We start from the raw sequence: 13,355 nt of genomic DNA on the forward strand, positions 1-13,355 counted from the left end.
TCAAATACCACGGCTACTTTCCGTCGTTATCATAAAAAACAATTGATGAAATAAAACATTTATTTATACCATGTAAAAAATGTTTCCACAGGCGTACGGCGTACGTTATGTAAATAAATTCCAGTAGTAAACTATGTATTCATTTATTTGCTATGTACCTACATATATACTTACATTTTATTACAATTTAAGCATTTTTTTTTTGGTTTTAGACTTAGAATTGCATCCCAGCCAGGATATACCTATATTGATCGTTAAACTCGTCTGATCTTCACACATATAAAGGAAAAAATGAAATTAATCACCCTCTAATCATTTCGCGTTTACAAACTGTTTACAAAATTAACACGTTCGCGTGAGCAACGTCTTACAACGTGGTATTGATATAAGTATGAAAAGGCGCAACGTCGTACGATGGCCTCTAGATTGTCATATTTATTTTGACCGACCATGTCAGACCTATGTGGTGGCGACAACGTTTATAGACGTTGGACGTGAAATAACGTTGCGCCACATAAAACAGATTATAAGACTACGTATAACGGCGGGACGTCTTAAGACTTGGTTTAATTTTGTATGGGAAAAAGATGCGCCACAGTACCAACATTTAAAAATGAGACTGCTCACGCGAACGTGTTAAGTATCACATTACAAAAGGATTTTGCCGCCATTGTCGAGCGAACGAATCCGCGTGAAATGAAACCCCCTCCCGTCATTCCCTCTCATTGGCCCATTCCCGCTGCAGTTGTCTCGCGAGCAACGTGCTTCGCTTTTTAAAAATAATCGCAATTTTTTAATTAAGAACAATGATCGGCCAGAATACTTTGTTCAGTGATTATGGATATGAAAGTGGCAGTTCATCGAATCATGTAAGTTTTTCTTTATTATCAACATTAAATGAATGATTAATTTCACGAAAGTATTGGCGAGAAAACATGTGACGTGAACAAGTTAAGACTTGTTTACGTCACATGTTTGTTTTGTGTTGTGTTTTTTAAATATCGAACTCTGTAACCTATCTTAGGTAAGATGAGGATTTTTGTAAGATAAATTGATTAATGTGGAACGTGATTGTTTTTTTTTTATTGAGGGTAGAATAAAAACAAATTAGAACGTTTCGTCAAGTTTTTATTTCTATGAACTTTATTATGATTTGCAATATGGAGGTAAGTTGTAAGTAAGATAGTTAAGTGACCCTTTACAAGATTACTAAATAACTTCCTAGATAGGTAAGTATAAGTACCTATCTAGGTACCATTGTGATCTGTGGCGTCCTACCTACTAAATTAAAAATGAATTAAGGAAGTTAACTTTATTTTGATCGCGATTGACCTATATATTAAGCAACGCATTTTGCGGTCTGTCCGCGGATGGGCACGATAAATTGGTGGTTACGGGAAGTAGGTACTAGTAAGTCTGCAACTAGTCTTGCCTCGCAGGTTTGGGTTCCTCGGGTAGATAACTGGGTTGAGGAGGTCAGAGGTCAGATAGGCAGTCGCTCCATGCAAAACACTGATACTCAGCTGCATCCTGTTAGATGGAACTTGATGGAAGCCAACATTCGTAGTTGGGAAAAGGCTAGGCAGATTAAGTAAGATTTTATAGGTACTTGAAGGGTCAGTTGAGTTCATTGAACCCCGGGAATACATACTCTCGTTAGGTGGAAAATAGCATGATAGGGTAAATACGCCAAATGTCGGCCTCCCCCCAAACTTCGGCCGTCTGTACATTTTCAGCTTGCATTCATTCAAAAGGTAATTAAGTGTTAGTTTTGCTCCTCGAATTGCAACCTTGGTTTATACTCTATACGTACAAATCGTTACTATCCGATTCTGTCACTTACTCTTCTCATACTGAGCGTCAGTAGCGATTGCGCCGTTGAAACATCAAATTCGCACGTAAAGTAGCTTACTCGAAGTGAATAGGGTAAATACGCCAAATGTCGGCCCCCTTAGCGATTTTCTGATTGCGGTTCGCTATAGCACCGTCAGTTTCCAACGAAAGATAGTTTCTGATGCGGTTTTGGATAGTTTGATTAATCTATGTCATGTTTATAGGCATAAGATTGATATTTCTACGAAAAGAAAAAAGTAATAAGGCTTAGATGCGTCGAGAACAGAAAAACCCTAAAGTCGGCCATTCACGGCCCAAGGTCGGTTGCGTTTTTTCCAAATGTCGGCCAGGTATAGGCTGTTTTAAATTAAGGCAGTGACAAATATTATTAACATGATTTATTTTAGCAGAATTATAATATAATACTAAGTATACATTTGTAATTGTATTTGTTTAATTTATAGTAAAATATTTTTTTTGTTTCCCCTAAACAAAAAAAGTCGTATTCACGACCAACCATTTATATTTTTTAAGCTAATAAGAACGGTTTAATAGATAGCAAGTATCAAACTATAAAGCTACCATGAACATGCCTACAATACTGTCAACTCCTACATTTAAACTTAACTCCTATACGATATAATGAATTATAATAAATAAATTATTTCATTTTGAGAAAATGAAAAAATATAAAAGTATTTTTTCATCAGCCTGTATAGTGGCGCTTGAGTTCGAGGCTGGTCGACATTACGATTATTTACGATTCTAATGTCGGCCCCTATTTCTTGTACCTTATTTCTCGAGATTCAACTAATATCACCCCGGCCGTTATTTGGCTATTAAACGTAAAATAGATCTATTTGCCTATAAGCTTTGCAAATTCTCTTGTTAAGCCAACGGAATTAGTACAATAGGAATTTATAAAATAGACTGCATTTGCTTTAAGTCGGCCACGGCCGAGACTCCGGTTTTAAGTCAAAACTGTTGTCCTAATGGCGGCCTCCTATTTTTCCTTGAAAAATATACGCAAAACGCTGAAAAAACTATCTTAAAATATAGTAAAAATAACCCATTAGTGACAATCAAGCTTAAAACAAAAATAAATAAATGTTTTATCGTTCTAATATCAATCCCCAAAATGTGAGTATTCACTTCGAGTAAGCTACTTTACGTGCGAATTTGATGTTTCAACGGCGCAATCGCTACTGAGGCTCAGTATGAGAAGAGTAAGTGACAGAATCGGATAGTAACGATTTGTACGTATAGAGTATAAACCAAGGTTGCAATTCGAGGAGCAAAACTAACACTTAATTACCTTTTGAATGAATGCAAGCTGAAAATGTACAGACGGCCGAAGTTTGGGGGGAGGCCGACATTTGGCGTATTTACCCTACTCACATTTTGGGGATTGATATTAGAACGATAAAACATTTATTTATTTTTGTTTTAAGCTTGATTATCACTAATGGGTTATTTTTACTATATTTTAAGATAGTTTTTTCAGCGTTTTGCGTATATTTTTCAAGGAAAAATAGGAGGCCGCCATTAGGACAACAGTTTTGACTTAAAACCGGAGTCTCGGCCGTGGCCGACTTAAAGCAAATGCAGTCTATTTTATAAATTCCTATTGTACTAATTTCGTTGGCTTAACAAGAGAATTTGCAAAGCTTATAGGCAAATAGATCTATTTTACGTTTAATAGCCAAATAACGGCCGGGGTGATATTAGTTGAATCTCGAGAAATAAGGTACAAGAAATAGGGGCCGACATTAGAATCGTAAATAATCGTAATGTCGACCAGCCTCCAACTCAAGCGCCACTATACAGGCTGATGAAAAAATACTTTTATATTTTTTCATTTTCTCAAAATGAAATAATTTATTTATTATAATTCATTATATCGTATAGAAGTTAAGTTTAAATGTAGGAGTTGACAGTATTGTAGGCATGTTTATGGTAGCTTTATAGTTTGATACTTGCTATCCATTAAACCGTTCTTATTAGCTTAAAAAATATGAATGGTTGGTCGTGAATACGACTTTTTTTGTTTAGGGGAAACAAAAAAATATTTTACTATAAATTAAACAAATACAATTACAAATGTATACTTAGTATTATATTATAATAACAATTTATTTCAGACTAATTGTCCATAGAATGTTAGTAGTACAATGAAAAGATACTTAAGAACTATGTTAGTAATATGACTATAACAATCAATCAATTTATTTTATTGTGAAGAAAAGTCCAATGCCTCCATATTGGACTATCAAAGTGTTCAGCAATGACCTTCAGGTAGCTGATAGGAATTCTGCTAAAATAAATCATGTTAATAATATTTGTCACTGCCTTAATTTAAAACAGCCTATACCCGGCCGACATTTGGAAAAAACGCGACCGACCTTGGGCCGTGAATGGCCGACTTTAGGGTTTTTCTGTTCTCGACGCATCTAAGCCTTATTACTTTTTTCTTTTCGTAGAAATGTCAATCTTATCAAATCAAAATCAAATCAAATCATCTTTATTATCAGGCATCAAAGGCCCATAGATAAATACCTTAAAACTAGCATACATATGTTATACAAAATTGTTAGTAAATAAAAACTTAAAACTATGTTAGTAGCACTTCACTTAATGCACTATCTACTATCTGTGCGGTCCTGTGGCACTTGTCCGCGGAAGCGACGGAACACCACGTCCTGTGGCCAGAAGTTCTCGTCCAACACGAGGTGCAGGAAGCACGTCGGCACTCGCACCACGAACGCCTTGAAATTGACGTTATGGCGCGACTCCAGCAGCTGCACTCTCGGGGCGTACTTCAGCTTCTGGCGCACGTACTCCACGATGTCCTCCGCCTTAGTGGTGTAGTGTAGGCGGGAGATGTACACCGGGGTGTTCGGCTTGGCGGCACGAATTTTGATGTTTGGCTCAGTAGGAGCCGTGCCGCAACGATTCTTGTTGGTTCGCTGACGGCGCTTCCTCCTTTGCACCGTAACGAACCCCTCATCGTCAGCCCGATTCTGTCCCTTTACGGGCACGGGCTTCTTCGTAGCATCAATTTTGCTACCGGTGACGCTAGCGTAGTCTCGATGTTTCGTCGACGCTGCAGAAACGAGCAGCTGTTCGAGCGGTCGAGCGGCGGCGAGCGGAGGAGCCGCAGGGACGGGAGCGGGGCAGCGGGGCGCACGAGGCGCGCACTGTGCCGACTCAGCATTCGGCGGCGACAGCGGCGATGGCGACAAAAACTGCTGACGCGAAACTTGCACCCGATACATCGAGGCACGCTCCGCGCCGCATGTTTACGTTCGATGCACCCGCAGGTGACCCAGTTACAGTCACCGATTTACGCAACTCATTGAGTTCCCTGCGCAATTCGGCGACAGTATTTTGGGATGCATCTAACTTCCTCTGTACATCCGCAAGACTTGCCTTAAGAAAGACAATATCTTTCAATAGGCTTGTTACGTCGACGTGGTCGAAAGTGACGGGCGGTAGCTTGTTGAGATCCTTCGCTACAAACGTCGGCACGTCATCAGGATCGGTCTCCTTTAGCAGCGTGATGATATCTTGTATGCTTTTCTTTGTCCCGTCACGCCGTCGGGACACCATCTGATCGCTCTTGTTGAGCAACCGGTACAGCAGCTGCTTTGCAGCAGCGACGTCCTCCTCGCTGAAATTCGTCGCGCAGATCTGGATAGCGGACACCTCGTCCATCACGTCCAGCTTCTGCTGCAGGAACGCCAGCAGCTCATTCGCCACAAGCTGTTCACTCATGGCGATTAAAATAACTAGCAACGGCTTACGCCGCGCTAAAACGATTAGTGACAAAAGAATGCGTCAGCAACACGACTGCATCGAATCGCAGCTAGTACGAGACAATCTTATGCCTATAAACATGACATAGATTAATCAAACTATCCAAAACCGCATCAAAAACTATCTTTCGTTGGAAACTGACGGTGCTATAGCGAACCGCAAGCAGAAAATCGCTAAGGGGGCCGACATTTGGCGTATTTACCCTACCTACCTTCCTACCTTCTTATTACATATTTCTCTTTCTTTACACTACCTACATGGGCGGGTGCCTGAGTTCATAGTTGGGTAAGTAGGTACCTACTCACCTGCCTATTATATGACGTAGGTAGTTATCTCATGTTAGTAAAAAGTCTGCTATTCATAAATAAACAAAACAAACGCGCTTAGATCGTCAATCCGAGCCGCTCACATTAATCAATGAGAGTAATTAAGCGTGCCAGCAGATATTCGACACTGAATGTGTAAACAAAAAAAGTTAGCTTTAAAAGTACATACATACCTACCTGTAGGTGGGTAGGTACCTATATTCATTTACAAATTACCTATTAACAAGTAATGGTTTTGCAGACATCATGGCCGTCGTCTGGGGAGTCATGGTCGCCTCTCCAGGCTCAGCCGAGAAACGACCTCAAGCCTACCGAGCAGAAGCCTGCTAGCTTCCAGGATCGTGAGTACCTCGCAGAGAGGGGTGGGGGGGAAGGGGGTTGCTATACTAGGTGATAAAAAATGGATAGATTAAAAAACTTCAAAAAACACGCTTTTAGCACGCACTAATATGTTTACTTTAGATTTGTAATGAAGTTTCTTAGCTAGTCATGTATTGTCGTCAGAACTCAGAGCGTGTGCAAAATGACATCCTAATCGAAGACCGGGAAGTGGGTAAAATTAAGACTCCAAGATTTTCTTAATACATTACATGTGAAGCTAGTATAGGCGTCTTAAAATGTTTATCGATGATACAATGCCAGTATTACGTAAAGCTAGTGAACCGATCACTTGATGAACTGTGTGTCGCAGGTTTGATTCCCGCTCGCGACTACTTCGGGTATTCTACGATTCTCAATAGACAAATTGCTAGTTTCTGTTTTTTTATAATTTTAATTTATCATCCCGCGATTTATGCAATATTTTGCAGGAGTTTGTCAGAGTATGTTATCTTTTTTTTAATGAAATGTTGTGCGGGAAATAGTTCCCTCGACGCACGGGTCTAACTGTTAGCTAGTTATCGAACTAACTGTTTGACCTTCCACAGTGGTGACGGGCAAGTGTACTCTGGATGACATCATGAAGGACTTCCAGATGAACGGCCAGGACTTGCCCTATCCTTCCTACGAAAGCATTTGGAGTCCCAACGCAGGTAATCTAGATATTTACATTTTACTAGTAGGGTTTGTTTTTACTCATCCGCAGTTGCATACCAAACTGATTTTCCTGTGCTTAGGACAACATAATCATTGTTTTTCAAAAGACAGTAACTTGTATATTTCAAGGCTTCTAATCTTATCATATATAATTTTATATATTTTATAATTTGACGGCTCCATGTTATAGTACTTACATAGTGTAATCCATCTTAATATTTTAACAACATATTGTCAGGTATAGGTACCTGGTACAACTTATTGTCATGGGTACTTAACGTCATAGATTTCCGCAAAGTAAGGCCTGATTCCATCACATACATGTTTAACGTATTTCTCAGCTGACAGCCTATCAGGCATGGGTCCCTCCAGCGTCTACTTGCGTCAGAAGTCGTGGCCATCAGCGGAGAACTCGCCCGCGCCGCGCCTGCAGCGCCCGCGCTCCGAATGGATACCGTCCACCACTGCTGACGAGTTCAACTCCAATGAGTTCTCTACATCCACGCCTTTTGAAGGTAGGAGATTACTTACACTCCCGTTGAACGTAGGAAAAACTAATTTTACCATATTCACTACATAGTATAAAACAAAGTCGCTTTTTCTGTCCCTATGTCCCGTTGTCCGTTTGTACGCTTAAATCTTCAAAAGTACGTACCTAACGAATTTTGATGCGGGATTCTATAATAGATAGTGTTTATGTGTATAATAACATACATACATTAAATAGTGGAGAAATACTGATATCCCGTGCGAAGCAGGATCGGGTCGAACGTGTAGGATAAACTTCTTTTACCATCAGACACATACAACTTGAACTTATTATTTCGCAGTTGAGGGCCTATCAGGCTTGGATCCTTCTAGCGCGTACTTGCAGCAGAAGTCGTGGGCTCCGGCAGAGTCCCCGGTCGCATTCCGTCCGGCACGCCCGCGCTCCGAGTGGCTGCCGTCCAATGACTATACTATTTCCCCGCCAGTTGAAGGTAGGAGATATTATTATACTTATATTTTGGTGGCGATAATATCATCATCTCACGAGCCAAACTTAGAAAAGTTGAATGCCATATGAATGATGATGTTATTTTTGTTCATAGAAGTGGGATCAGTTGGAGCAAACACGGATACTCTGACGGCGGAGCACCGTCGCGTGCTGAACTCGCTGCCTGACAGGGTGCTGTTCCCTTTGCTGCAGATACTCGAACAGGAAAGGGCCGTAGAGAAGCGCTTCAGGCGTCAAACTGTGAGTTCATTACCACATCATCATTTTTAGACATGAGATATCCACTGCTGTACATTAGCTTCATCATCATCGCCAGACTTCGATTGGAGTCGCGTTCCAGCCTCACCGGATGCGGCTGAGTACCAGTGTTTTACAAGGAGCGACTGCTTATCTGACCTCCTCAACCCAGTTACCCAGGCAACCCAACACCCCTGGTTGGTTAGACTGGTGTCAGACTTACTGGCTTCTGACTACCTGTAACGATTGCCAAGGATGTTCAGTGACAGTCGGGACCTACAGTCTATCGTGCCATCCGAAACACAGTCACTGTTGTCTAAGACCTAAGATATACTTAGAAAGTACATACAAACTTAGTAAAGTTGCATCGGTACTTGCGTGACCTGGAATGGAACCCATGCCCTTATACTTGAGCTGTTGGTTCTTTACCCACCAGGCTACCACGACTTGCTGTGCCTCACCATGTTTATCATGAATATAAAGTTCGTGACATGTTCCAGGAGTGTCGCTTCTGCAAGAACAACGGCGAGCGCGAGAAGTTCTACACGTCGCACAGCCTGCGCGACGCGGCCGGCCGCGTCACGTGCCCCGTGCTCAGCGCCTTCCGCTGCCGCCGCTGCGGCGCCACCGGCCCGAGGGCACACACCGACACCTACTGCCCGCTCGCCACGCCCGACGGTATGCTCCTCCATTTATGATGTCAATTACAACCACAACGCCCTTCAAGCTAAACTGCTGGTGTAGTAGTTACACCCTTTTTATCGTGCCACTGCTGGGCACAGGCCTCCTATCACACGGAGAAGGATGGAGCGTTAATCACCATGCTTGCACGATGCGGGTTGGTGATTTCAGACTTTATAGTCCAGGTTTCCTCGAGATATTTTGCTTTACCTTTTTATCAGTCATTGGTGTCAAAGATATATTTAGAAAATACATATAAACTTAGAAAACTTGCATTGGTACTTGCCTGACCTGGAACCGAACCTACGCACTCCATTCTTGAGAGGTTGTCTCTTTCCCCACTGGGCCACCACGGTTCTTACGACTGCTGACAGAACTGCTGGTAGTACTAGTAACGGTGTGCATGTCTGTTAGACAGATCTAACCTACATAAGCGCCTGCATATCTTGCTGATGCAGATGCTGCAACGCATAACAAACACAGCTTTGTATTACCGTGTGTCAGGCTCCCTGACTCCTCATTCTGTAACCCGCGTAAAAATCGTTCATCACAAGTGTTTTAAGAATTCCTCAGATATGAATTGTAATAAATATGTACCTATTGCCATCCAGAGCGCATGAAGTCAGCCGCCATGATGCGCAGCGTCCGGATGGCATCGGGGCGGCGCCGGGGTGCCGCGGCGGGCGCCGACTACGTGATGTTCGGCGACGCCACGCCGTCGTGCCTCTCCGACAATCAGGTGTACTCCACCTTCGCGCAGACCGCGCCTCTCGACCCTCTGTGGGCCGCTTTAGAGCAAAAACTATCAATTTAATCATCTAATATTCACCTAAGTACCCACTGCCGAGTTTATAACAAAAATAAACTGAGTTTTATTTAACAACTGTTATCAAGCTCGGCATTAGGCTACTTGGGTACAAAGCAGTTGATTCATTCGCGGATAGATGGCGCTGTGCTCAATCAAGGGGAATAATTTTGAAGATTTATATTTTTTGTTCTTTGTTATTAAATTAGTAATACTGAGTGATATACTGTACTACAGATGTTTATTATGTGTTGACGGTTCTTTGAATCATGATATTTGATACTTAAGATAAAGTGATATTATAGTTTGAAGGTCAGTAATATTAAACGGCTTATGTTTAACTGATCACCAGAAATAGTAACAAATAGCAGACAAAAATAGTAAATGATCACCAAAATGAAACTCGCATTTTAATGTAAAATGATAACCAAAGTTTTAACACTTTGCTATCCCATTTAAGTGAAATTACTCCAAAATAAATCATGCGCAAGCCAAAAATAGTAAATGATCACCAAAATTAAACCACCATTTTAAAGTAAAATGATAACCAAAGTTTTTACATTCTGCTATCCTATTTAAGCAAAATGAGTCCAAATAAATCATTGTTATCCCAAAAGTAGTAAATGATCACCAAAAGTAGTGAATGATCATCAAAATTATACCAGCGTTTTAATATAAAATGATAATCAAAGTTTTTACATCTTGCTATCCTGTTTAAGTAAACTGACTCCAAAAAAATAAGTTCGGCCTGATACAATAAATGTAATTACATTATGGGGACCCTTTTCCTGCACTAGGGTGGAAAATTGTCTATTGCATGCCTCTAAACAGTGCGATAAGAGTGTGTTTTCGAGGGAGTGTATTGAGAAACACATTCTTCTTCTTCTTTCTCCTGCCCTGTTCCCAATTTTACTTGGGGTCGGCGCAATATGTCATTTTCTTCCATTTTCCCCTGTCACTCGTCATACTGACACTCACGCATGCATTGCAAGCCGGACACATAACTTAATATGGCATCATAATACTTTATTTGATAATAAGCCTACATTTTATGGCAATCACAGTGACTTATTTAGGCAAAAATAATACATTAATTTGGTCGTCAAGAGTTGGTGATCATTTACTAAATTTGGTGGTCGAATACAATTTAAAGTGAAGTCGTGACTAAAATAGCTGGTACTATTACATTTTTAGACTTTATTTTTCTGGTGTTCAGTAGATTTTTCTGGTTGCAAAACTAAGGGTATCAAAGCATTTTATGGTGGTCATTATATTTGTTCCCATATTAAACTAATAGATTGTATTTGAAAATACTACCAGTGATAGTTTTATAATTATGATAACTGCCTATAGAGGCAGAAAAGTTCCTTTTTTTGTTTATTGCAGTTAAAGGTTACTGCTTTAAAACGGTATTAATTAGTGAAATTGCTTAGGTTTTAAGTATGACATTATTACGTGTTTCAAGGCATAAACTTATGAAAGCCTACCTCTGCTACATCTTGATTAAACTGATGAAAGCAAAACGATTAATCATGAAACAAAATGTAACACACATGCGGATATTTTTCAGACTCAATAAATTGTACATTTATGAATACTTGAGATATACATTTTCATTTATCAAAGCTAATGCATTGAGAATAAAATGTTGGTGAAGTATGCAGCAGTACAAATATTGGGTACTATCAGAATGAAAATCAATTAACATTTTTGTAATAAAATAAAGTGCATTGAGACAATATGACTCGTCTCCAAGTATTAACTTACGAATGTGAATATCAATCAGATCGAAATCTAAAACTTTGTTCTACTGTATCAATTTATTTTTTAAAAAGCTTAAATATAAAATCTGACTTACAGGCTTATTCAAATAAAGTGGAATTTTGACAGAAATAATTAAATATTAAGTTGTTAATAATTTTTTAATAAATTATTTAACTTACTAATTAATTTGTTGAATCCGGGTTTTCCTAATAGATTTGTTGGTATAACATTATTTCATTAATAGGCTTATATCCGCATGTCATAATATTGATAATTAATTTTGGTAAAAATATAAATTAGTTTTTTGACTTTGACGAATAATTTGTCATGGACTGGCTATGATATTATATTTTTACTAGATAATCTAGAATTTTATTTCGTTGATTTTGTATTTTTTATGTTATGATAATACTGTTATAAACTTTATAACTATTTTTGTTAGTTATAAATTGGTGGCGGTGTCTTTTGGGTAATAAAATAAATCAAAATGAAAACTTTTCTTTTACTTACCACTTATGTTATCTTTTAAACGTTCTTTTAGGAAAAGACTGAAGTAATTGAATATATTTTGTAAGTTATATTTCTTTAAGGAGTTACAATCTGTTTGCCCTGTTTCCCGGAAAATAGCCAAGAGGTGTACCGTGTATCAACACTACTATTGTAATAATTAAAAGTGATTATAAATAATACTCGAAAAGATAGTAAAAGTGTTGCAATCTGTGTCAAGCATCGCGCTCACGTTTGCGACCGAAAAATAAACATTAGATATTATTGCGATTCAAAAAGTCGCACGATGTTTCGATTCTAGCTGAGTGTACTCCAAAACCTACAAACAACTACACTCAATTTTCTACTTTATTACAATACGTCGAAGGTCCCATTCCAAAAGCTTGAAGGGCATCTTTTAAAAATCATACGAATTTGAGCTCACGCGCCGAAACACAGCGTACCGTTTTGAATTCATTGATCATTCGTCTTCAATGCTTTAATCGACCTTAAAATCAAAATAACAAGTCATACTTTCCTTTAACCTGAAACTGTTGTTGCATACTCTACCTTATGGCTTTAGATTAGAGTTTAATATTGTTTGGAAGGTAGTGTCCAAAATATCTAGGTTCCAATCCGGTTGATTTGGGAATGTGTGTCGCGGAAGTAGGCTACGAAGAGCTGAGGGCAGGTGAAAGGGGGGAGAGGTGGAGACATGCTGAGATTATGCACATCTGTATAATGGTCGCCGGCCGTTAAAATTGGCACACTTTGACCAGCGAGCGAGCCTTTTCTAGGTGGAATGTTTACCTATTGAATTCTGGCCTATCTGGGAGTGAAGACTGCTTGTATGGAGAGGATTTCAGGTTGTACTGTTGTGTGTATTTAATTGGTTTAGCTTTACGGATTCTACATCCTCAATTTTCTCATAAAAGACTTCGTTTAGTTGAGGACATCTTCTTTTGATTATTACCTACTTGTCTGTCTGCAATAGGTCAGATCGTTTGTAAACTTATTGTTGCGCTCAGTTAATCGTCAGCGCAAGCGCAGATCACTTAATAGTTACTTGTGCAAGTTTGTTTACCTACATACTTCATTTTATGTCGGTTTCATTTCGTTTCAATTCATAATATATTTATTTTTTTTGCCTTGGTGAATTTGAGAGGTAAAACAGTAGTCAATAATGAGCAGACCACGATCGAGTAAATTCACTTCTTGAAAAGACTGTGATGGGTCTTGGAAGCTACAACTGGAGCGACGGGATCATCTTAAAGACTGCAAAGAGGTTTTGGAGTTAATATGGGCAATCCTGTTCTTCAACAGCCTCGACCACTTCCCTAAAACTGCCGAAGAAATCCTCCAACAAAACTTGCCT

The 13,355-nt window shown here is 39.5% G+C and overlaps 1 protein-coding gene across 1 annotated transcript; it reads left to right on the plus strand.

Moving 5' to 3' along the window:
* The first annotated feature begins 4 nt into the window (after positions 1-4).
* On the plus strand, positions 5-10,120 carry LOC124637283. The gene is made up of 8 exons (XM_047173633.1): positions 5-869; positions 6,217-6,316; positions 6,902-7,006; positions 7,352-7,525; positions 7,841-7,990; positions 8,102-8,247; positions 8,745-8,922; positions 9,537-10,120. The coding sequence occupies exons 1-8, from the start codon at positions 807-809 to the stop codon at positions 9,737-9,739; spliced, it is 1,119 nt and encodes a 372-aa protein (XP_047029589.1). The 5' UTR covers positions 5-806; the 3' UTR covers positions 9,740-10,120.
* Positions 10,121-13,355: the final 3,235 nt, after the last annotated feature.

The sequence above is a fragment of the Helicoverpa zea genome, chromosome 2 (genome assembly GCF_022581195.2).
Source record: "Helicoverpa zea isolate HzStark_Cry1AcR chromosome 2, ilHelZeax1.1, whole genome shotgun sequence".
NCBI lineage: Eukaryota > Metazoa > Arthropoda > Insecta > Lepidoptera > Noctuidae > Helicoverpa > Helicoverpa zea.

What these genes read in the sequence shown, in the direction of transcription:
- LOC124637283 (XM_047173633.1), top strand. Translation starts at nt 807, where the DNA reads ATGATCGGCCAGAATACTTTGTTCAGTGATTATGGATATGAAAGTGGC. An exon ending in GTGGCAGTTCATCGAATCAT is followed by an intron (nt 870 to 6,216) that starts GTAAGTTTTTCT and finishes ATGGTTTTGCAG; the next exon opens with ACATCATGGCCGTCGTCTGG. An exon ending in GCCTGCTAGCTTCCAGGATC is followed by an intron (nt 6,317 to 6,901) that starts GTGAGTACCTCG and finishes GACCTTCCACAG; the next exon opens with TGGTGACGGGCAAGTGTACT.